This window comes from Pterocles gutturalis, unplaced genomic scaffold, assembly GCF_000699245.1.
Source record: "Pterocles gutturalis isolate BGI_N339 unplaced genomic scaffold, ASM69924v1 scaffold8361, whole genome shotgun sequence".
Classification (NCBI taxonomy): Eukaryota; Metazoa; Chordata; class Aves; order Pterocliformes; family Pteroclidae; genus Pterocles; species Pterocles gutturalis.
In genome coordinates, this window is record NW_010105443.1 from 15,924 (window position 1) to 42,338 (window position 26,415).

At 38.1% G+C, this 26,415-nt stretch overlaps 1 protein-coding gene across 1 annotated transcript in view; it reads left to right on the top strand.

Moving 5' to 3' along the window:
- Positions 1-272: 272 nt before the first annotated feature.
- Positions 273-26,415, top strand: part of LOC104471901 (centrosomal protein of 85 kDa-like) — a gene marked incomplete at both ends in the record, with an annotated part of 67,086 nt that continues 40,943 nt past the window's right edge. The window contains one exon of the mRNA XM_010087400.1: positions 273-434. Within this exon, the coding sequence (XP_010085702.1) occupies positions 273-434 (162 nt within the window). The remainder of the gene's footprint in view (positions 435-26,415) is intronic.

A 26,415-nucleotide genomic window follows, 5' to 3' on the forward strand; every position in this document is an offset into this window, starting at 1 on the left:
ATTGTATGATAAGTATCTTGCTAAAGTGAGTGCAAGAACAGTTTAAGGGTTGTGTTTTTAAACAGTAAAAATGTATTTACTGAAATTTTTTTTGGACATTTCCACCTAGCAGAAGGATTTTAATAAAAAAAAATACCCCAAAACATTGGCACAGAGTCTGACTCAAACCTGAGCTATGAAACATGGGATTCAGTTTTCATTTTAGCTGGTATTTTGTTGTTGATTTCTGTACTGTATCTGTAATGACAGACTTCTGGCTTCCTTCTTTATAGGCTCAGATTATTCCTCAGTGGGATGGTTACCTGGTACTGAATCCCTGTGGCACTCCACAACCATTTCATCAAGCAGTCAGAGCAATCCTGTCAGAAGACACAGTATAGCTTCCGACAGCGGGGACACTGGGATTGGTACCTCCTGTTCTGATAGTGTGGAAGGTGAGTTGACACTTAAGTTTTTTGGATGTTTCTGAGAGAGAAACAATCCAAAATGTTTTAAAGGTATGTTTCCCAAAATAGCAGTACTTTTCCAAAGCTGTTGAGCGCATGCAGTTCTTTGTTTTCCTGGCTGAACCAACTAATTGTTTTTGTGAGGTTTAATTAATTTACTTCTGCATGAGTTGTGTGTATTAACTTGCATCTCTGCCACAAAGCTGGTACTTGTGTTAGGTATTTTGATAATTGCAATTACAAGAAATGCCAGATTTATACAGAGAAGTAATATCCTGTACTGCAGCACTGGAAAAACAGTTGTTAAAATCATCAATTCTCTCAAAAGGACAATGCTTTCTGGTATTTATTGTGTGTGTGAGCAGAGAAAGCTTACTCATTGGGGCTGAGGCAAAGATGGGGCGTGTTGTCTTCTCATTTCTTCTAGTGGGAAATATGTTTACATTTTATTGCGTGGCATTTGACACATAATCAATGATCTTTAAAGAAAACCAACAGGATCTAGAAGTTGTTAAAACTTACTTTGGACTACATCATGTTTACTCAAAGTTGATCTTACCAGTGAAGGGTTCAGCCTCCAGGGTAGCAGTATCTCCATAACGTTGGGATCCTTTTTATGGAATGTGTCACTGGAATTAAGCCTGAATGAGAGAGACCAGGCAGTAATAAGGCTGTGCAAGAAGAAAAACTCAATCCTTAATTCAGTAAGACTTGAAAGACTAAGGTAATGATAGTTGGTCTATGATATACTTTTCTCCAGAGCTTTTCTGTGCCTGGTAAATTTTTCAGAAGTGGTAGCTGAAATGAGGAAGAAGAATTAGTAGAATGAAGTTAGGAGTGCTGAATCAATGTAAGAGAGGAAGTCTCTATAGGGGGGCTGAGCATTCCTGAGGAGAGCCCCAAATGCCTCAGTTAAGTCTGTCAGACTTCTTTGCACGAGGAAATCCTTTCCACCTTCTTCCTGTTGCATCTGTCAGTTGGAAAGGAACTCATTTGCCTTTTACTTCTAAACCTTTATTTGCTTTGGCAAAGTAAAGATTTTAGTCAAATACTCAAATTCTTGGGTATAAAACTGAAATAGTAAGCCATTATTAATGCAGAAGTCTTATTGCTTTTATTTTTATTTTTTTAAAGAGATGTAGGGGGATTAAAGCTCTCTGATGTTGTGTATGTATATATATAGATATCTATATAGATTTACAGTCGGACTCACCCAAGTGTTGCACAATAGTATTTTAAGATGCAGCATGTGAATTAAAAACATGCTCTCCCCTCCCCCCTTTTGAGGGCTTCCCCATTTGAGGGATGGGAGGAAGGAGAGGAAATGAAACAGCACCTCCTCAGATGTCCTCCTGGCTAAAGAGGAGAGCAGAACAACTGTTTTTGGGGGTGGGAGGGGGAGGGATAGCACACTGATACAGTCACAAGTTTGATAGGCATTGTTAACAGTTAACTAATAACTCTGTCCATTTGCATACTTTTAATAGGGCATTGTTACAAGCTGCTTTTGGATTTTCCCAAGGTAAAATAAAGAGGGAAAAATTACAACAACAGAAAGTTCATGAAGTTTGTGTCTGTGGCAATGCTTGGCAATGGTCAGTTCTACTGTATCCTTAATGATTTCCTGCTGCCTTGTTTGAAAAGAAGCAGAAAAGAAAATATTAAAGAAAAGAAAATATTAAAGAAAAAAGGAGGGAAACCTAAATGTAAAATGAACAGGTTTGGAAATTGAATGTATACATATGTTTTTGGTGGAAAGTTCTGTTGTCTACCATACCTAGTTGTCTGCATTTCTTGAGCTGCTCCCTCCCTGCACCCACAAAAAGGAAAAGAGTATTCTTGTCATCTGTGGGACTGCCAGGCCAGACTGGTAATTGCAGACTTGATGCTGGCCATCTGCTCCCAATGTGGTGCTTGGGAAGAAGCCTTGGGGATTTTTCAGAGGGGAATTTTTTTCACAAGTTAACAGATCATTACAATTTTTAACAATGCTCAGAGAATGAAATGTGGCTTTGCTATTTCCTTTCTGTTATGCCTACTAAAAATAAAAAACTTAATTTCAGAATTAACGTCTGCTTTATCTCTGGAAGTTGCAGGTGAATTCATTTGTGCAGATGTGTAGTTATTAGTAAATGCACTAGTATGAGGATTGGAGGTCAGATACATTTAAAAACTGTTTTTACTGGTTTTCCTTGCATCTGAAATGTTTCTTTAATCTTCTAACTCATACTTCATTTCAGGAGCATTGACTCACTTTGAAAGTGCAGGTTTTAAAGAATAGTGCCAAGTGATGCTTGTGTTTGGCTCAAACATATATGGTGCAGAGCGGAGGCGGGTTTTGACAAAGGCAAGAGGAAGAGAAATCTTTTATGTTAAAATGTATTCAGTTTGTTGCTCTCTATATTGTATTGTGCAAAGGCAGGAAAATTAGGAAATGAAATGACTGAGTTTCATTATTGAAGTTGAGCAATGTTGAGGTACACTGGGGAGGCTGAGGAGATGAATTTATAGCTGAGGGGAGAAATTTAGAAATTGTCAATGCGAGGATGTTAGTTTGGGTAGAATAGATCTTAAATTTCTAATTCAGAGTGCTCTTAATTTAAGGAGTTGTAAAAAAGCACTTTTGTCTGTGTAAACCACAGTTAATGTGGTTGGGTTGTGTGGTTGGTTTGTTTGTTTCCTGTCAGTAAGTGGTTCTGGATTCAGATCGACTTTTGAGCAAGATAGAAGCAATTACTGTATCCTGTATGGAGCAGGAGGAAAAGATTTTGGTACGGTCTTTTCCAGGTTCTTTTCTTTTTAAACTTGCCTCTACCTGTAAGTCAGCTCTGTTATTACTGTTTTCAACTTATCCTGTACAAGTCTGAGTAGTTTACTCTTGGGCATTGGTTGCAGCTAGTCTTCAGAAAATCTTATATTGTCTGTTAAAAAATATAGTGGAAATGCAATGTCAAGTCGTATGAAACTGTTGAAAAATTCCCTCATTTCTGATAGAGTAGGAGGTTTCGTTCAGGCTGAACCGAGTGGAAGAAAAGGTTTTAGTTGGTAGCCAAGAGCTGATCAACTATCAGTGAAAACTGTCTGAACCTTCTTGCTTTCCTTCCCGCTGGCAACTCTGAATTTGGCAGACATAACACTTGTGGCTTATGCTTACAGGGACAAAAGATAGCTCCCAAAGGCAAACAGCTAACAGCTGTGCTCTATGTAGGTCTTTACATGTGGGTTGCTGCTTAAACTTCAGACTTTGGCCAAAAGACTGTCAATGCTATTTCAGAACTGAAGCTAAAAGAGGAAAGAAGATTAAGGGGAAGTGGGTGGCAGAAAAAAGCCTCTCTTGTAATGAAAAAGTGCAGGTTCTGAAAACTTTCAGTTACAAGGTCTTGTGTCTTATCTTTGTGCAACTTGAAGTCTATCAAATGGAAGCAGATCCCAGAAAGAGTTGTAAAATGAATATTTAGAGTTGTTTTGATGTAGGAAATGTGCTGATAAACTTCTAAATTATGACTTCTCTAATTCTCTGTCTACGTAAATTGCACGGTCTAGATTAAAGTGCTGTTTTTGCAATTTAGATTGTCTATTGGGAAGAGGGTGAGAGATACTGAATGGGAATGTGGAATGCGTTGATGAAGCACAATTGTTCCTGTTCTCCATCAGCAATAATAGCATTTATACTTACAGCTTTAAGTAACCATTGTGATGCCTATGCCAGCCATCCATCGGTCGCTGTATAACCATTATTTCAGTGCCATTTACATAAGAAATATGAAGTCTATATTTTAAGCATTTTTGAGACTGTTTTTATTTAGGTTACTTAATTAGGGAATCCCAGTCTTATCAGAAATTAAATGGGCTCTAAACCTCAGCAGAGCTCTTTCTTCTGGGCACATTCTGAGTTTTGTCTTTTGGACGGGAGGAATAAGAACTAGATACTGATGTGACAAGATACAGGACCCTTGGCTCTTGCAGGCTCAAATACTTTCCTCTGTCAGATAAGTGCTGTGCGCTGTAAAGGTTCTCATAAATCAGATCTTTTTCCCTTATTATTAAATAGGATTCTGTATTTACCATTTCTGCTTGCAAATTACTAGGTGTGAAAATTTATGGAATTAATTTTTCCTGGAAGAGAAGGATTGGATGCATTGGGGAGTTGATGTTCTGCTAGTTTAACTTCTATAAAAAACCCCCTTTTTTTTTTTTTAACTCCCCTATGCCCCCTCCAATTAGAAATGTTACTTGAAGATGGATGGGTATTTGTATCTCTTTTCATACAGAAATCTGAAAATCTGAATAGGCATGGTCTGTTCACATTTTAAAATACTGTTCCATAGCTATATTTAGAGGTTGCCTTCGGGAGAGGAGTTTCACAGGTAGTGGTTCAGGGAGTATTGTGGACTAGGTGGAGCATGCCTGATGTATTGTCACTGTGTTTTGTGTAGATACGACTTGTCTGGAATGCTTAACTGATAGAATAGGAGCTTGTTTTAATGTTATGAGGTCCAGGGAAGTCTCTTGTCTCTCATTTTGAACTGAATATGTTACCCTTCTAACTGATTTTTAAAAATCTATAATTGTAGTGTTTCTTGGCAGGCCAGGGAACATGGTACAGCCAGCTCCAAAGTTGTTTGATTTTGGTATTGCAAGTACTCTTCTTCCAGCAGGTCCAGAGCATGGTTTTCTAACACTTTCCCTCTCCCACCCCCCGCCCTTTTTGGTGAAGGAAAAAAGAGAAGTTAATAAATATAGCTACTGAATATAGTGAAAGGCAGAGTTGGATTTCAGGAGACAAAATCTAATTATGACTATCTTGGGGGGGTTCTTTTTTTTACTTTAGCATGATGCTAATGCTAATAGGATTGAGAACGTGTACAGGTCAAATACTAGTTTGTGCTGTCGGTTTTGATGTCAGCTAGGTGCAGTAGCACAAGGATCCTAGATCTTGAGAGCTAGCGATGTACTTTATGCTTGTTGTCTACTGTGCTTACTGATTTTGGAAGATGATGGATTTTTGGAGAAGTCCCTGAATTTACTTGAGGTTAATCTTTATGATCCTGGCAAGTAGTGGCATGAGTTTGGTAAAGTTGCTCGATTATTTGGAAGTTAGAAAATAATGATGTTTGAGGCATTCTTCCTTGGTTTCCTTCCTCCCTGCTTGCCAAGTCTCATGTTGTGAAGCAGTGTCCTGCCCTCTGTGAGTCAGCCTTATTGTGTTACTTGGATATTATCTGTCTTGATAATCAGAAACATGAACTAAAGTCTGTACTAGAGTCTGTTCCTTGTAAAGAGGTACTGTCATCCCTTGCTAGAATGAAGTGTCCATATTTCTGAGGGGAATAGAAATATTAATGCTCAGAGCTTGGCTGTTTATTCTCTGAAGGTTTTTTTTGGTAGGATTTGAATGAAATTTAAGCATGGGTTATTTCAGAATGCTAGTAACCTATTTCTAGAATTAAATGGGTAGGGGAAAAAAAATGATGCTAACAAGTTTCCACTAAAAAAATACATGGGGAAGTTGCTTCACATGACGGTAGCATACTCCTTATGTGAACCGATGTACTCTGAATTTAAAATTAGCTTTAACTAAACTAAAGGCATTCACTAATTCCACATGTGAATGTTCTGCAGAGAGAAATAGATGCTGCTTTAACATCATACTTTGCCTTCTTTTGTGATAGTTTCTCCATAGAAACAAGCTCATGGTATGCACATGCTCAGTTTGCCTCACATAAAAAGTACTAGCAGGATTGTTCTCCAGCTAGTGGGAGTGTTCTGCTCAATGAACTTAGTCAATTTTGCCTTTAGCTTCGGGAGAGGAGTTTCACAGGTAGTGGTTCAGGGTGTATTGTGGACTAGGTGGAGCATGCCTGATGTGTTGTCACAGCTATTGGCAATCTTTCAGTTAATTACAAAGGCTTTTTGCTTTCTTACTGGTCTTTTTTTTTTTTTTTTTTAAGAATTGTGTTTAAAATCAGGACTTGGTTTTTAGAAAGATGGTTTCTGTTTGTTCTAATCAGAAATAACTTGGTGAAAATAAATTGTGCTTACTGAGGATTTGTCAGCATTCACTTTGATACTGTGCAAAAAGTTATTTCTATTGTATGTATTTTGGAAGCTATGTCACTGTTTATCAGGATGAATGTCTTTGAGATGATTGTGGGAGGTTGCCCCCTGCTGTCAGGTAAGCCCCCGTGCTGTTTCTCACTCACTCTCCCCCAGCGGGGTGGGGGAGAGGATCACAAGAGCAAAACCAAGGATAAAATCCCAAACTTGTGGGCTGAGATAAAGACATTTTAATAAGTGAAAGAAAAAACAAACCATACAAAAATGAAGTGATGCAAAAGCACCACCAGCAGACTGATGCTCAGCCAGTCTCCGAGCAACAAATACTTTGGAAAAAAGTGAGCATGACATTATGGAATCTCTTTGGTATTTCAAGTCAGCTGTCCCAGCTGTGTCCTCTCTCAACCTCTTGTGCACCCCCTTGCTGGGGTGGCAGAGGCCTTGATGCTGTGTAAGCACTTCTCAGCAATAGCTCAGGGACTGATATGTTACCAACACTGTTTTGGTCTAAAACAAGGCACCATAGGAGCTGCTATGAAGAAAAATAACTCTGTCTCAGCCAACCCAGTACAATCTCGGTGCTTTATTCCATATCATGTGTGTCATGCTCAGGTGAAATCTCGGGGAGTTGTTTTTAATGTGTTCTGTAATCTGTATTTTTGGAGTGTGGTGGATATCTGGCATTCTGATAGGAAAACAAGGAGCACACAATGATCTTGTCTATATTTAGGTTAGTATCATGAGATCTGGGCAGGCCAAGCATTATACATCTTTGCTGAGGGATTTCATGGAGGACTTGGCACTCTTCCTTGCTACTGTTACATCAAAGAAAAAACTCTTTGGCCTCCATTCATCAGCTCTGTAACTTAGGATCTCATGAAGCAAACGGAGCTGAGATCAGTTTCAGAACAGCAAAAGAGAGGAACATTTTGAGCCTTAAACTACCTTTGTATGAACACTGGAAACATTCTGTAGCTACTCAATATTTAATATAAATATTCAAGTAGCATTTGTAGCCTTATCTGAAAAAATCACAGGACTCCTTTTTAATCCTTTCCACTATAGACAAAGTACTGCACTTAGTGATAGACCGTAGTCATTGGGGATGTAGGCAGTGAGCTGCTTACAGCCTGCTGCTGAGCAGGAAAAGACCTGTTACTACTGCCTGCAGTTCTAGCTTGGGACTTGGCAGAGAAGACTGGCCGTATCCCCTATAGAAAGATTTGTAAATTCGTGTTTTTTAACAGTTTTACAACACTACCTGTTTCTGGAGGACTTAAGGCTTTACTCTTAGTCTTTATTCAACGCATCTGTTTCTACCTTAATGTATGCACAGATAAAACTTTATTTTTTGTGTATGTAAAGTCCAGTTAGGGTGTTTAATGTCATCCTTTATTTTAGCTGTCATTTCAGTGTACTGTTGGTAAGTAATTTTTGTGAAAAAAAAAAAAAAACCTTTGAAATAGAATGTAAAAGCTCTCTGTTAAAAGGAACCTTTTTCAGGGCCTTGCTTATGTTCCGGTGAGCTTCTGTGATACGTCAGATGGACTTTTTACCTCAGTTCTGGCAGTATAAAGGCAACAGTGAGAGAGAACAATGTACAGAGACCACTTTTACGTGAAGCATAGTTAGTCCATCTCACCTTCTTCACGACTGACTTTTTCAGGTTTGGGGAATTAAGTGTCTGTATGAGAAAGTGAGAAATACACAGCAAATGGGTGGAATGAAACAGTTTGAATTGTGGGGACTGGTAAGGGGAAAAAAACCTGCAAGAATGCTTGCTGTCTGCTCGTGGAGGCTTTGTTTGCAGTAACCTCACCCGAGAGATGATTGGTAACAGCTGACCTGTTAATTTTCAGGCAGAATAGGTCCAAATTTGTTGCTTTTGATAGGTTAAATCCCTTGGAGAACTGTCTGATTTGTTTTTAAAAGCAATTGTTATTGTCACTGTACTTTTTTTTTTTCTTTTTTCTTTTCACCATCTTGAATGCTTCTTACCTGATGAAATTTAGAATGAAAATTGGTGTGGATCTTCCCCAATGCAGACATGGTGAAAGAAATCTTTTGGGTTTTTTCTTTTCTTCCTTTTAAATGGCTGACAGATAAGATTTGGCTTAAAATGATTTGTTAATCTATAAGAATAATCTTGGTTTATTTTTCATAATAAGTTATTTGAGTGTTAGGTAATATTGCAGTAATTAGAAGTTCTCCTGAATATTTTTTATTTAAATGTAGATGTTAGTTTTTATGAGTATTGTAGTGCTTAGAAAGTGTGCAGGAAACATAATTTCATCTTCCTGTTGTGTTGAAGAGGAAATTGCAGATGAAACACCAATTGTGTATTGCTGTAGTATTAAATATTTTCTCTGCTCTGTGTTTCTGTTGTTCTTATACATTTTTAAAGCTCCTGGGGTTGATGGTCACATTCTCACACCAGCACTAGGCATTCTTCAAGTTGCTTGTAAAAGTTGCTTCTCCTTGATCTCCACAGGGCTGCAATGTAATTTGAGTAAAGTTTTGGAGGCTGGGGATTTGTGTCTGTGCACTTTTGTACTTGTAATAGCTGATTTACCTGGGCTTACAGTTTTTCTGTATTTTCAGCTAAAAATACAAATGTGAAAGTAGCATGTGATTAATTAATTGCAAATACCTGTATTTGAGATTGAAGAAAACTGAGCAATGGCTGAGTGCTAAAGTGAGTTCATCACTAATCTTAATGGAAGAAAAAATGGTCTTAATGGAAGAAAAAAAGACTTTCCAATGCAGGAGTGCATAAATGAATTTCTTTAATAGCTCATAATTTTACTGTTCTTTGTTCTTACCAGTAGTGAGGTTGTAGGGATGTGTTAAAAGAAAAAGGTTCTTAATTCAAAATCTACTTGTGTTTAAGAGGAATTAGTAAGAAATATATTTGAAGTGTGGAGGTGACAGCATCTCCCTAGCAGATGTTCCTCCATTTGAAATTTAGTTTTAATAGGTGCATACAAAAGATAATATTGTAGATGCTATTTTAAAATAACCTGGAAGAAGCCTGTACATAGTCTGAGGAATAGTCTTCGTTATACAAAACACAGAGACAAGTCATTTTTGTCCAGTTGTTGAGAGCACTATATGAATGATTTTGCTGCATTCATTAGGATGTGCCAGGTAGCACTGGGTGACCTGTTGTGAGGATCAGCAGTTGGTATTTGGGTTGAGAGCTGCACTGAATTTGGAACTGGGCTGAAATGAAATTATTGCTTAAAATTTTTCTTGTGGCTCTGTTGTTAAGATCTAGACAATATCAATAGTGTTGGTACTGCCAGGGGAAAAAAAAAAAGAAGACAACTGGAGGCTCTGTGTTCCCTTCTGGCTGCAGGATGGTCACTGAAATATAGCACTAAATGGTCTTCTTATTGCAGGGTGAGAGTTGGGACCCTGTTCCATTTTCCCCGATTTCATTGAGAAACTCTTTCCACCTCTGTAACTTAACTATAAAAGAGCAAAAGCCTCGTGCTACAGCTAGGACATCTGAATATGCTGCAGTTCTAAGCCAGTTGCTAAGAAAACCTCAGGCTATGTCTCAATTTAAAAAGTATCTTTTTTTTGTTTTGTGTCATGATGACTTGATGCTGATACTGAAAAAAGAAGGTTTAAACTGGAAAGAGTTGATTTTGAAATGTGGGTTTTTAATATATTTCTATTTGTGTAATAAGTCTGCCTGATTCTCTTCAAACTCTTCAGTTTTCTGCCTGTGATGCTCTTTTTATTTCACTTAAAATTTGGCTTAAAGTTAGATGTGTTTTGTCTGGATATAGATCCTGGACTTGCATTTGTCTAGAATGACATTTACTTAGAAGGCGGAAGTTGAGCCTCATCCTATGGATGGCAGAATATTGGCCCCTGTGAGAGGAAACTTGTGTCTTGATTTGACTTAGGTGGTTTTTTCTTGTTTTTAGTGGTGGTTCTTTTGTTTTTATTTTTTTTATACAGCCCCAGGCAAAATCCACTGCTCTTCTCTTCACTGTGAAATCATTCAGTGTTCCCCATCCCCACAGTCACAGCAAATCCTCTCGTGAAGTGACCACTTTTGTGAAGGTTTGCCTGTTTATTTTAATACCCTCTACTGATAATAAACCTCTTAAAGTATGTTCTTGCCTCTTGACTACTTTGAAATTGTTGGAGGGAAAAAGCTTCCATTAAAGATGTTTTTTCCAACGCGATTTTATGTTATTGTATTGTAGTTATCCTGTGTAATTGGTTGAAAAGTTTATGCCTCATTCTGCTTATGAAAACAAATATAACTTATGTAATGAGTAGCTTTTTAGTGAGTATTCAAGTTTTTTCTGCAGGAAAAGGCTTTGAGGCAACCCTAGTCAGAAATGTTAGTTGCATAGATGTAAAAAGTATCTTCTGTGTACATGTGTATTGTTTTAAAACTAGCAAGATGAGAAAAATATGTCAAAACAAGGCAATTTAGGGGTGTATATGTAAGAATAAGACTCTGTTCTCTGAGGAAGAAAGAGGGCTGGCAAGAAAAAATGCAGTGTTTTGTTCCCTCTAATGGAACAATTTTATCTTAGAAAACAGTCCTCTATGCAGCTTTTTCTAAATTTCTTCTAATAACAATGAAACCCAGAATGATATTTTTCACAGAGAGGGTGTTTTAATATGTGGCTTGGTAAAGAGAATTGCAGGTTGGGTTTGTGTGTTGTTCTTTTTGTTTTAGAACAATCTCATGCAGAATCTGTGTAGTTCTAAGAAAAAATTTAGTTGGTTTTGTAAACTGAGATGGCACTTTTACGGTGGTAGAGGACTAGACCAAAGACGATGTTAGTCGTCTCATTCTGTCATATTAGTAGGAACATGAGTGTTCTTGTAAAAGATAGAGGAGTAACTTTTCTAATTTTAGGTCAGTTTCTTCCTGTTTAGAATGTGTCTGGTATTACTGTGGTTTTCAGAAATTGCATCCAGGATTGCAGGATGCACGGTTCTCCGTGCTGCTGTTCCTGCAGACACCTGACCTGATCCTTGGAATAGAAAAACTGGTAACAATAAAATATACTTGGCAGGTGTCAGAAATTTGTTACATTTATGGATTACATAAACATAAATTAGCATCTTTTTCCTTGCTAACTGTCCTTACAGTACGATGTATTTCTTGTTCCTCAATATGACTGGATGGATGTTGATTTTATTTTTTTACTCTCGTGGCATTGAACAGAAAGCTTGTAAGGACGTTGCTAACACACTCAATGGATTGCAGAAGGCGTTTTATTTCCCCATGGATTTACTGTCCCAGAAGAAATCACAGTGATGTTTTGAGAATGCAACATACTCTCCTTGACAGTATGCCTCTGAAAAAGGGATGGAAGTGGAAAAAATTTTCACTGGGGTATCCATAATCTTTAGTTATGGTTCTTCTCAGGTGTTAGAGAAATCTTAATAGCCAAAAGAAGTCTAGTTCTTTTAGAGACTCTTAAGAATTCAAATACAACTTGCTGAGGTGTTTTTTTTTTTAATTTTTGTTTTTTTTTTTAAGTTTCGGCAGTAGTAAAGAACTGGCAAGTTCATGGTGCAGCTATTTAGTAAAGGGAGCACACAGATAAAATATTGTCTAGTATAGTATAATTATATTTTTATTTAACTTTGTATTTTAATGGAGTTCTTAAAAGCAATTTTAAAATCAGCCTTTGTTTATTACTGTGCCAAATGTGTGTGTAATGGACACTAGTGGTTTCTGTAGATTATCTATGTTTCATATCTAAAATTAACTTGAATAGCTGCTAAGCTGTGAATTACGTTGTTTAAACTCAATATGACTTTCTCCTTTTATCTATACGCAAGTCCTATTGGTATAGAGTGTAGCTGTTTTCCATCTGGGAGGACAATTAAAAAAGTAGTTATTATCTTCAGAGTATAAAGATCCACCCCCAAAACATGATTATTTCTGTGCTTATGTGAATCTAATGTCATAGATCCACAAAGGATCATCCTGGTTTGTAACTGAATGGAAGGCCAGGCTGTTTGCAGGTTTGATGGACATGGGGTCTTGGAAATCATGGCTTTTCTGTAAGTTTGTAAGTAACACTGGAAAAAAAAAATCCTGTTGGGTAATACTGCTTGTGGAAGAATTCTTTTGCCCTGTCTAGACTAGGAGAAAAAATACTCATGATGAAAAAAATCCCTGGTGAAGAAAACAACAGCAGTTTTTGTGGAGGTTGCTTGGATATCTGTTGTCTAGTACAGCTTCCAAAAATCCTGAGTGAAGTGATTCCAGTTCTACAGAAGCCATGAAACGTGCTGTCCTTGTGACACATGGTCTGAACTTGATCTTGTGTTACTTTCCCTCTCCTTTCAACTCCCATCAGCGTCACCAGCTTCAGTATTCCTGGTCAGGTCTCGTTATGGCCCCATCTTCTCTCTCCTTGTGGGGTTGAGGGAGAAAAGGGGGAAAACAAATCTGACTTGAAGTAGGCCACCAGGAAAGGTATGTGTTCCGCATTCAGACCTTTCCGTGAAATCTCTCTCACCTCCACCAGGTATTCAAATGACCTTACTCCTTGATGCTGAAGGGAGTATGGTAGGGGACTTCAGTACAGGATGCTCGGCTCTGTTAGCTTTACATACATAGCTGGTTCCATTTGTTACTTTTTTGGTATCCCAGTGTCAGTTCCTTAAAACAAAGTGGTGAAAGGTTGGTTCTGGCCAGACTTCTGTTTTACGGTCTTTGTCATAACTTCTGATGTTACTGATGGCTCAATTCTTGTGAAGCTTGCATCTTGAGAATCATGTTTTGGTTTAAAAGGAATAATATGTGATTTAAATAAGAGAAGGAACAGACATTTGTTTATACTGGTGGGATTTATGCTGTTAGAATGAATATCTTTGTGAGGTGGTGCAGTAATACTTTGTCCTTTTCTTGATAATTTTTTTTTTTTGTTTTCCTTTGTAACATAAGATCTGGAAGAGTTGCATTTTTTTTCTACATGTTAAGATTCATATCAGAAATCACACTCTTGCAGGATACAAAGATGCTGTGTATATGTAGACTTAATGAGTGAATAGTAAAAATTGTAGGTTTTGTGTTTACCCATAAGTTTAATTTTTTAATGGAATTTAAAGTTTATTTAATTCTTAATGGAAATTACGATGGAATATTTTGGAAGGAGATGAGGAATGTGAAAAATTCAGAAGGTCTTAAATAAGTACTTCTGAAGTTTTGGAATGAAATGGGAATTTGAGAGTCAGTAGGTATATTATGAATATATATGAATATTTACTTTAGTTCTGGTAGGTAGCATAGTCTAGTAGAATTAATAAAACATTTGACTTGCTGCCAAGAGTTCTTGTTTATGTGACTCTGGGAGTACTGTATTCCTCTGGGAGTAGTATACCCTAACTGTAAAAATGGAAGAACATTAATTAGACTGTTGCTTACATGAGTGGGTATTTTTCCAGCTGTTGGGAGGTAGGTGTGGGACTTGGAGAACATGACACATGTGATGGATTTCTGTGTTTCAGAAGTCATGTATTAGAAGCATGGATTTTTTTTTTTTTTCTCTGAAACTTACTGATTTGTGAGGCTGCTTAAATCACTTATTTTATGTGTGCTTATATGGATAGTTTCATTAATCTGCATTAGTGAGAGTTTGTGTATGTATATGTATATGTACAGTATATATGTATATGTACAATACAGTCACCATGCATGTTTTTCTAACATCATTAATCTTTTTGGCCTGTGATAAGTGAGAATATAAATTAAAATCTAAAAATAAAGTGCAGTACGGAAAGACAGGATAAAAAAATATTTGGGGTTTCTGTTAAGAAGCTGTTCTGGCATTCAGTGTTTGTAATTATGTTATTGATACACTGGTGTTTCCACTGCTCCATCGTTGCAATATTGTAATTGTGCCTGATCTGCCTAGAAATGTTAGTCCAAGGTGCAAAAGGGAATCTAGCAGTGGTTGGTTATAGAAATATTCTATGGAATGGGAAGTATGTTAGTTTTGATTTATCAAAAATAATTTCTATCAAGCTTTCCTCTAAAGCTGAAGTGCATTAGTAGCCTTCTACTACTTGAGTGGTGATGTGAAGATCTGTATCTAGCTTCTAAAATTGCTACCCTTTGCAGAGTTTCAGATTTCATCGTGGTAGCTTGGATGTGGGCTGAATGCCATTACAATTTGCTGTGTGAGGGATTTGCTGGTACTGTTAGGTAGCGCTGGAGAACACATTAGATACTGCATTGCGCAAAATGGCTCTCTTCTGTTTCTCTGGGGTGAAAGATTACTTCAATTATTAACATCATTAGACAAACTTAATTTTTTTATTTAAATACGTGCCGTGAGTAGTCAATTCAGACTCTCTGAGCTAGTGGTTGTGGAGCTGACTTTATTTCAGAGCTGGAGAGCAGGTCCTGATAAGCTGTTTTCTCTGACACTGGCTTTTATGATATACTTTGTTCCCTGCTTGTCTTGATCAAAAAGTAAGATCTGAAATTAAGTCTATCTTTTTAAGAGGTCTGGTTTTGATTTCTGGAACATGCTGTGCTAGTATCACCACAACTGGGATGTTTCTTAAAAGGCTGCAGAACGGAGAAGAAACAGTTTTGCATTGTTTTGTGTTGGTCAAAGCACTGCTAATGTGCTTGGATGCCATAGTGATGAGTACTATAAATATCCAAAAATATGAGCCAACAACTGGAAATAAATTTATAAACACTAAATTCTTTCCATTATCAAAGGCAGCAATTAAAACATTCTCTGCTGTCCCACCTCTGGCTCTCTATTCATTACAGCACATCAGAAAACAAAATGGACATATAAACTCTGTCTTCTAATTTTCCTGGGGTTCAGAGAGAAGTGATCGCCAAACTCTAAAGAAAAATGTAATTCTGATTGTGTTCAAGCTTGTTAGTTGTTCGTAAACAGTGAACCCCTCTTCTGTTTTAATATCATCTAGGAGTTAGTGCTCAGAAGACTGGGTGGCATTGCAGGTAGCAGCACTTAAAGCAACTCTGCAGTTCTTATATTATGTGCTTCATTTAAACATGAAGGCTGTGCTCAGTAATGCTGGAAATTCGGTGGCTACTCAGGGAGGCATGTTGGCCTTGAACCAGCATCTCATTTAGGTGCTAGGTAAACCACACTGTTGGGAATTGAGATGGCAAACTGATTTTTAGAATTATGGTGATTAAACCCCCAAACTTTACCAAGGAAGGATTTTGTGCATGCGTGTGTTGTCTTCTTTTTGTTTTGAATGCTTTAGCATGTTTTATTTTGAATGACTGCAGAAATTACCTCAAATACACAAGTTGGAGTTCGGTTACAGTTCTGTTCTCTGCAGTGGATCAAGTCTTTAGTCTGAGAATGTTTATATCATTTGTAGCAAGTGTTGTGTTTCATACCAGTGAGGATGGATTTGGTGGATTAAGTGGTGCCTGACATATATATAGGTGGAGGAACTTTGGGTCTTTCAGAATGAGAAACATTCTTTTAAAGCATTTATCATAATTAATGACTTACATTTTCTTACTCTTATTATTTAGTTGGATTTGTCACTTTGATTAATATGCGAATTCATAACATTTTCTGAATCATGGTAATGTCAGGGCACTAGAATCTCTCTCTGGCATAGGTAGTAGGAGGAGAAACAACTTGTAGAAATGAATTGCCAGTGAAAGAATGGAGAAGTAATAAACTGCTGTTAATGATTTTTTTTTTTTTATAAATTATTTGAAAAGCTAAATATTTTCATTAGGAAAAGCTAGGATAGGAGACTATACTGGGCATTATGCATTTCTCTCCTAATTTGGTATCTGTTTATTTCAACATGGGTTATACTTAAAATCAGATCTTTCAGCCAGCCTTTTCAAAGGACACATGGCCTTCCATTTTCAGAATAGTTATTTAAAAAGTGACATACAGGTTCAGATGAATAATATATAACTATCATTACTTTACAGACAGACTACTAGCAGGTGAAGAAACAGGGGTAAGCATTTAGATCTGCATATATAGTCCAGGAAGACTTCAGAGTACTATTATTCAGATGGTAACACACATGAGGTTTTTTTCCAGCCTTTAAAATTATCTTTTGTGGCATCTTTGATGGTGGACATACAAGGAAGTATAGTTCCCTTCTGGAGGAGAGGTTTGTTTTTTACAGTACAGAAGTCCTCCTAAGAGTGTAAGATTTAGTTCTAAATATAGCCTCTGAATTAGCACTGCTGATTTTACCAGTGTATTATTCACATTTGCTAAATCTATCAACTGTCTTCCATAAAAAACCAAAATCAAATCTTCAAAGTGTGTGTGGGGAAGGTGGAGGTCTTGGAGGGAGGTTTGTTTATGGGCATTACGGAAGTGTGAATCCCTCTACTTTGCTCTATGCTGTAGAAGAATTATGTTTTAGAAGTGGAACAACATTCAGCTATTATCACTCTTAGTATCATGGATTCACAGGTGTGTCTGAAAAAAGAAAATATTAGAAGCTGTAGTCAAAATGGTGAAAGCCAGATCATGCAGGAAAAAAAAGGTGCAGGAAAATTGAGGTTTTTCCATATCTGTTCATTGTACTGTAATCAGTTTTGTGGGATGGAATTCAGTAACTTTTTCCGTACCTTCTTCTTGCCCCTGTTGGTTTCAGAAGTGTTTCTGTTAGTTATAAGAATGTCAAATTCCTTTGGCAAGTATCAAGTTTTTGGTTGCTGTAGGAAAATGCTGAGAATTCCAGGTGGTTCCTCCCTCTCCCTTCTCTCCTGAGTAAACTAAAATAAATTATTTTTTTTTGTTTCTGCTTGAATTTGCGAAGTTTAAAATATATACGTTATACCAGGTTAGGCAGTATTGCTCAGTGTAGAGAGCAGTGGGAGGAAGCAGGGAAGGTTTACTAATTGACATCAGGCTACTTGTTAGTACACTTTGCCTCCTGTTCTTCATTTAGGAAATAAGGACAATGATGCTTAATTTTTGAAGTGTAAAAAGTGACTTCCGTAGGGTATAGAACTATGCTCAAATCCAATTTAAGGTTAATCCTCCATGACCTGAGCTGGGTTCCAGATGGTGACCTACATGTGGAGTAGGCTGTTGATTTGTTATCAAAGATGTAAAGTGCCCAAGACACTTCAATGGAAGGAGAGAGTGTCTCATATGGTAAATGAAGAGTAGAGTAACAAAGCTAAGAATTTAAAAGTTAGAAATAGACAGCTAGATCTACTTCTGTAATATTGTATTTTGCTTTTCCATGTAATTATTTGGTTTTTTTTAATTATTTGTTTGGGGTTTTTTAATATCTTGTTTTTTCCCAAGTCTTGGTAAGTAATTACATAGGCTGAGGCTGTTAGGTCCTCAGCAGACATATTCCAGTTGAATATAAGCTACTGTTAAAACATTACTCTGTTGCCATTTGGGGATAGGCATCTGAAGGGGAGAGATTTCCCCAATGAGGAAGTTTTTATTGAGGAATTATTCTTGAGGCAGCGGTTGAATTTTTGGGATTCTTGGGGCTGATTTCTGGCCCTTGGGTTTACTGCTTGATGCAGGCGTTCCCAAAATGCATGAAGTAAATTGCTTGTGATACCTTAACCACTTCCAAGTTTTTATCGAGGAATTGTTCTTGAGGCAGCAGTTGAATTTTTGTGATTCCTGGGGCTGATTTCTGGCCCTTGGAAGGGATTACTGCTTGATGCAGGCGTTCCCAAAATGCATGAAGTAAATTGCTTGTGATACCTTAACCACTTCCAAGCAGTACATATCAGTGGCAGTGCTGCGGCAAACTGCCTGTGTTTGGTGACCTGGCCTGACCTGACCTTCGTCAGCAGCAGAAGGAGGGAGGAAGGAGATAAACAGTTTTGCTATGAAGCAGCATGAAAGCTGGCCAGCAGTATCCTCCTGCCTCGCTGGACCTGTGGCAGCCTTACTGCTGCTTGCAGCACCTGCTTCTGCCTGTGAGAGCATTTTTTCCATCTGGGTAGAAGCTCATATGCATGTGTTCTTATTGTACAAAAGCCTGTACAATACTTGTAAGGGTCACCCGTTAAAGGGCTATCAGGCACTGGAACAGGCTGCCCCAGGGAAGTGGTTGAGTCACCATCCCTGGAGATATTTAAAGGACATGTAGATATGACCCTTAGGGACATGGTTTATGGGAGGACTTGGCAGTGTTAGGTTAATTGTTGGACTTGATCTTAAGGGTCTTTTCTAACCTAAATGGTTCTATTTTATGATTATAGGTTTGAGGTGAGGCTCCCAAACTGAGAATGCAGAGGTAAACTGGGAGGATGACTACTGTGTATAAGGCTCAACTGGGGGAAATCAGTAGAGGAAATGGGGTTAGAGTATGAGGTTGGGAGAGTAGATAAAGATGAAAGTATGCCTCTCTTTCACACTTGCATAGCCTGGCACAAAGCTGAAATCTGCTGCTTCTGTTGGAAAGATCTATTATTGGTGGGCTGTGAACCAAGAGAAGAGATCCACTGCTCTGCTCACCGCAGAACAGGCACTGGGTGAGTCTAAATATGATATTTTAAAGCTGAAGACCATCTTACTAGGAGCAGGTATTAAACTTTCAGTAATGGATAATGATCTCAAAAACACAGCCAGGAACTCTCCTTGGAAGCTGAAAATGGGATTTAACCTTCTACAGTTACTTGACATTAAATTGTAGGCTCTCTCTCTGCCTGTACAAATAAAATATAATGGATTGATATGCTCCTTGGTAAACAACCAAGTTTTAACTGCATGGAACAGTAGTGCTCTGTGGGAACCCTCAGGTTTTGCTCTGGTTGCTTGGGTTGGAGGGAGTCTCTCTGCTTAGTTCTGTATGAGACTTCTCCTGTGAGTATCTCCTCACATGCACCTCCTTTTGTCTTCATGTCTTAGATGAGGTGGTATCGCTGCTGAAAGGCGTTAGCCTGGCTAATGTGGGAATGCTGTTGTTGGAGAAGGCACTTGGAGTGAGTTAAAGAGTTGGGATAATACAAATAAGTTTCCTTTGGAGCCTGAGAAAGTACAGCTTCTGTCTGTCTTGTAATAGGAAAGTGGAGGGCGTAGGTATGTTCCTGCTACAGGATCTTCTCTTACAGAGAACAAAAATACTTGGAATTTTCCGCCTCTGGAGGGCAGGGTGGGTTTCTGTTCTGATGGGCGAAGTTACTCTGATTTTTTTGGAGTCATCCCTAGCTGGGGATGAAGAAGTAGTACCAGCAAGAGGCAGTATCTGGTGGCTGTTGAAGTAGATGGTATTTGTGGCATGGGTATCTTGCAGATTCAGGAAGGAGGAGGACAGATATATTGTGACATCAGTAGGTTTGTGGTTTTGTTTTATTTTTTCTTTAGCCATTACTTATAATGAGGGTCCTAAGGGGATACTTGATTTCTGCATGTCTCCACTGTTAAGTGCTTGTTGTAGGAAAATGGAATTGGAAACTGTAGATGGCCTTCATAAAAAGGCAAATGCAAGTTAAGATCTGGGCTTTTAAAAAAAAAAAAAAACAACTGCAAAGGAAAAAAAAAATCCCTGTGGCTATATAAGTTTTTACTTGTACTTTTATTTCTGCAAAATGAAGTTGCCTGATTACGTGACTGCTGTTCTGGAATATTGCTTTATCCTCTTATCTGGGGGGAAAAAAATAGAACCTGTTAATCTAAAAATGGTTCTAACTTGGTTATATAACTATTTCTTAAAAATAGCTCCAGATTGCTGGAAGAGAAAGATAGATACTACAGGGAACAAAAATTCTATTTTATTAAGTTTCAGCTCTTTTACACAGAAAACATCTGCATTTTATACATATTTTTACTATTTTGTGGTGGCCAGTTGCGTGTTACTCACATGTACTTGTACAGCAGCTTATGAACACCCTGTAGCACTGTTCTCCATCAGATATTTTGTAGGTATGACAGTAATAATAGCACCAAAGCTGAATGCTGAAGAGCTGTTAAGCAGAAAGGTACACAAAGAGAAAGTATTGAACATGGGGTGTCTGTGGATGTGGCAGTTACCGTTGTGAAAGTTCAGCTTTGAAAGTGATTGTTCAGAGTGTCCTTTTATTATGTCTAGAAATCCCAATTATATTTGACTGTGGATGTGTGATATGTGGGATAAGGAGGCAAAAACGCATAAATCAAAGGCTTATTGTATTCTGGTAAAACAAGTTCATTCTTTTAAGATCTACTTCTATCTTAAGGTACTCAGTTTTTCTCATCTAAAGAGATTTTATGTAAGTTAGGTTAGCCTTTGCCTTTGTAGATTAATTTAGCAGACAAATCTGGTTCAGAAACCCAGTTTTCATTTTTCATGGCTATTGTCAGCTTGGACCAGTAGTAGTTATAACTAACTTGTTTCCAGTGACTGATATGGAGTAAAAATTTGCTTTTGAGGTTACTTGCTGTTTACTTAAGACTCTCTGATCAGATACAGTCTGTGAAATCTTTTCTGCTTCAGTTACATACCCCATAGTATTGTATTTGCCTGATGTGCTTTTAATGAATCTGTACTTTCACATTTCTCTAACGTTGGCATCTGGAATAATGGGGCACAGTAAGGAAAGCAGAGTAGAATCTTGCAGTAGTAGACCCTGCTGTAATTATTTCTCTCTGCTCAATAATCTTCTCCTGTAAAACATATTTCACTTGTTGCTTTTTGAACTGCATGCTGCTTCTTTAAATTCTACGGGAATTAGTTTGAAATAAAGGAGAACTGACTCACAGTTATTGGAGCTGTCCAGTTCCTATGTAAAACAGTTCTGATTGACACTGCCAGTACAGTAACTGGTGATGCTGGAGGCCAGTGAACTTGCTTTTTTTTCCAAATGACATTAACTGAACTTGCTTCTGAATACCACATGACTGTTTTTTCTTTGAAGTCATAGATGTGACACAGGCAACTTAATTTGCTGGCAGTAAGTGTTTTAGTATTCAACACTGTCTTATTTTAAATTAGTATTAAATTATATTTTGCATCTAATAAGTGTTTTGTTAGTTATTATTTTGGTTTAGTTTCTTGCTGTACAAACATAGCACTTGATATACAATTCCTAAACTGTCTTTGAGGATTTTGGGCCTGCTTTCTCATACAGAACTTGTTAAATGTCTGAACAGTTCTCTCCTGTGGTTGCAGTGCTTCTGTTTCTGATACAGCTCTCTATGATGCATGCCTGTATTTATTTATTCTTTGGATGAGATTTGTTTACAGAGATTTCCTCCACTCATTCACCTCTATTATTTTGACATAGTAAACTTGAAATAATACGAACAGGGCTTGTAAAGAGAATGGTGAAGATTTCTCGACAGCAAAAGAAATCCAACCAAAACAAACTAACCAAACTCAAACCGTTCCTGTGACTGCTACTGCACCCTGAAAAAGGATGCTGTTGTTTCTAGAGGTTGATGAGTCGGTCTCTTCAGGGCTTTTTGCTAGGGCTGACCTCCTGCTTGTCTGTTTTGAAATTTCTCAGTTGGCTCATCTGATTTATCTATGCTACACTGAGGCTAGTCCAATTTGTAAGTAGATAGGTAGGGGGGAACACGTGTAGCATAAATACTGCTGTCATGGCACACTGGCCCATGGTCTTTGTTTTCTGACCAACTCCCAGGAGAGTTAGACACTTCTATTGTTGAAAGCAGCTGTTTTGGAGATTTCTGGGAAGTGGCCACATGCTTGTGTGGTAGAGTGAATACTTGGGGGGCCCCTTCAGTAAGTCAGATGTTGGATGCTGGAGTTGCTTGTGGTGCGTTGCTGGGGTCCACGCAGTTAAGCATCACGAAACAGTTCAGAGAAGTATTCAGAAGAACTGACATCCTGTAATGAATGTGAGAATTTTTGTACACTAAACCACAGCCAGATTCAAGACCTTCAATTTGTATAATGGAGACTTGACTTCCTGCATTTATCTTCTGCTCAGTTAATAAGAATAATTGTGTTTGTTTTTCTGGATTGGGGTAATCTATGTCAGCATTTGGGGGGGAGGGGAGGATCGCAGGGGGAGGCAGGAAGAGAAAGGTCAGCTGTTTTTAATACTGGTGTTTTTCTCCATGGCCAGGGCTTTCTAATTATAGCCTGGATAAAATATCAAATTTCAAAGCCCTTCACACAAGGAAGGTTTTCTGTTTTCAGTGGTATTAGATACACATGCTGCATCCCATAAACATATGCATCATATGCATTTTGGTTTTGATGAGTATTGGCTAACTGTTAGCTGATGGCTCTGCTGTTGTTTGATAATATCTTATTGGGAGCAGTGAAGAAATTGTCAAATATAGAAGTATATCTTGTAGATGGCAGTTCTTAAAGCACTAATTTCATGTTTGCAGCTAAAGAAGTCATTCAGGCTTACAGTGAAACTCCTCTGTCTCTTGTGTGTTATGACTGACCGTTTGGCAACAGATAAGCATTTTAAGTAGCTAAATGATTGTGTTGTATATCTGGCCTGAGAAATTGTTTCAGAGACTTTCTTTTAGTTATGATAAACATTGTTGGCACTAGTGATTTAAAAAGCATATCACAAGAACATGTAAATGAGTAGGAGGCATTAATTAACTTTATATTGGAGGATTTATTTCTTCTCCTCTTCTTTGGAAGGAAGTGTCTGCTGTGCTCTCTCCTATGATTAGGTTTTTAGTTAAGACCAAAATTGATTCTGTTACATTATTTTCTATGCCAGTTATACAGTAATGAAATAGTTCAGGAATGTAACACAAGATAGTAAGAAATCCATATGAAATGCTCTTCATTTTTTATTCCATCTGCTGCTGTTACGCGGTAGAAGTCTTGTAGCATGTTTTTGTAAAATATAATTTTTTCAGTTCTTTTTTATGTGGTTTGGGCAGTATTGGATGAAGTATTAAAATATCATGTCTATTAGGTACTCTACAGACCTTTGTGGTGGCCCCCCAAAAAAAGTTATTAGGCTAACTGAAACACGAAACCTGACATATAATCTTGATACTGTTCAAAGGAAAACCAGTAGCAACTAGCTGTATATATATGTACGCATGTATGTCTGTGTCGTCCCGTCCCCCCCTCCCCCCATCTCTTTAAGTTTTCATTACTGAGAGCAGTGAAGGATGCTGGTGACTCACAGAATCATAGGTGGTTTGGGTTCGAAAGGACCTTAAAGATCATCAAGTTCCAACCCCCCTGCCATGGGCAGGGACACCCTCCACTAGCCCAGGTTGCTCAAAGCCTCATCCAGCCTGGCCTTGAACACCTCCAGGGATGGGGCATCCACAGCTTCTCTGGGCAACCTGTTCCAGTGCCTCATCACCCTCACAGTGAAAAATTTCTTCCTAATGTCCAGTCTAAATCTACCATTTTTCAGCTTATACCCGTTACCCCTTGTCCTCTCACTACACTCCCTGATAAAGAGTGCCTCCCCATCTCTCCTGTAGCCCCCTTCAGGTACTGGAAGGCTGCTGTTAAGTCTCCTCGGAGCCTTCTCTTCTCCAGGCTGAACAACCCCAACTCTCTCAGCCTGTCCCCTTATGGGAGGTGCTCCAGCCCTCTGACCAATTTCATGGCTCTCCTCTGGACTCTCTCCAACAGGTCCAGGTCTTCTTTATGTTGGGGGCCCCACATCTGAACACAGTACTCCAGGTGGGGTCTTACGAGAGCAGAGTAGAGGCCGAGAATCCCCTCCTGTCACACAAGCCATGTTTAAGAGTTTGTAATCAATCTTCAAATAAATACTAGCTTGGTGAATTGAAAACTGAACTAGGCTGAGAAGAGAGCACTTTTAATTCTGAACTAGGTGTTTGCTTACTGGTGACTGTATGGAAGAGGAAAATCTGCTGCTTGGATAAACTAGTCTTTGGTAGGATTTGGCCAGATGGAGGTTATTTCCATGACTACAGAAGTAGTATTGTCTTAAGTTCCATGGTTCTTTCTGGATTTCTCTTATTTTCAATGAAATTTCTGAATTTCATGCTTTTTGTGTGAGCCAGAATGCAGACTGTCTCTCTTTCCAGCTGAGCATGCAGTCAAGGCAGATTGGAGCAAGACGGTCTAAGAAGTGTGAATTTTGTTATGTTTCAGTGAGCATTAATGGGAAAAATAATTAAGACAACTTGAAGCTAAAATTGATGTGTTTCACTTTGAGACAAATTACCAAAGACATCCATTAGCTGTAGTTGGATGTACATGGCATTCCAAGTTTTTAAATATTCTTTGAGAGTTTAGAATCAGAAGTGCAAAAAAGTTTAACTCAGGGTTTAAATTCAGAGTAGAACAAGGAAAAATAAAAATTTACTATATATGAATAACTCTGTACTCTAATAAAAACAGCTGAAGGAGATCATATACTTCTAATTATTATTGGTTTTAATTCTAGTTTGAAGACTGTGTGTAGATGACACTAGGTCAGAATTTCAGACTGAAAATGCTATACTAAATACTACTATAACTTTTTTGGTATGGAACTGTATTTAACTTTTACAGATATGTGCATACAGATAGGGTTTCTTTAACCTTTCTTTTGCAGATGTGACATTTCTACTCATAGAAATCTGCATAGCCAAAAACATAGGTCGTCACAGTCAGTTCTTTCTGAATCCTAATATACTCTTTATTTTCTTGGTATATAAAAAGCCTATGACTGCTTCCTTCACAGAATTGAGTTTGTGCTGCTATGTGGAATAGCAAGACGTACCTGATTTGTAGTGGTTATCTATGCAAGTGTCTACTGTGCTATGGGGAAAGATGGGAAGACAGAGCTGAGAGAAGCTGATGCTGTACCTGGCACAGGCAGATTGGTTACATGTGGTGGGCATATCACAATTTTGAGAACTTGTAGTGTTGCATATCACTGTCTCCACTGCTGCAGTAGCTGTGGGCACAAATGTGTTTGATCAGAAGGCCATGATTCCTTCCACTTGAAATGGGTTGTGTGGCCTTCTGTCTTCCTCTTTAACATGTCCCATGTCTTGAGCAATGTCAAGACAGAAAAAAGCCAAAGAAAATGTTTTCTCTGCAGTATGGAATTTTTAAGGAAGAAGTGCAGGGAGGAGCGGTGATATTTCCTCTTCCATGTAAAATATGGTACCTCACATTTACTAGCAATACAATCCATCAGGTAACAAGCTGGTAGTATTCTTCTCTCCATTTCACTTTCTCTAATGTGAACATCCTGTGTGTATTTTATGGCTGTCATCAGCATCTTATGAATAACTCTTAAACTGTTGGTCCATTTCAACCAGCTCTGACAGTTTTGTCAAGTCTTAAAGATAGCTGTGTGCAGTAACTACTCTGAAAGTAGGTGGCTGAGTAGAGGCAAGAGAATGTGGTGTGAGATTATGCTTTGAAACGGGAGGGTATGTGGTGGGGCAGTGACTCATTAGGAGGCAGGAAGACTTCAGAAAGAATTTCTACCTTCTCAGGAGCCCTGGCTTCTTTAGGAGCAGGAAGACAAGTATGTAATAAACAGGTATCAGTCAAGGAGCTGTTGATTATTTTGTGGGCTACGATGCATTTTTCTCATGAGGAGCATGGCTGTAGGGCTATATTATTTTGTGTTGTGCTGCAAGTGCAAGGAGTCAGGAAGTCTGGTCACAAGTAGGGGGGAGTATGCAGGTTGGGGGTAAGGATATCTTTATTTGGATATGTAGAAAAAGAAGTGGTGCTGCCATTTTTAAAAGTTGTTGCACCATTGGAAGTTCTCTTCTTTTTCCTGACTGTGGCTGCCATAGTATATTGAGTCAAATATCTCCTCTGAAAGTGTGCCCAATTAATAATGTGTTCTGGCCTTCAACAAATTGCGTTAAGCTAGTATAGCCATCAGACTGGGTATGTCAGTTGTATTCTAGAGCAACTGATTGATTTGTTTTTTTTCTTTTTAATTGTCCCACTATGAGCTCTTGTACCATCTGACAAATCACAAAAAAATAAGTGATCTCTAGGTTAGGATGAGAGAAATAAGGAGCATGTATCTGTC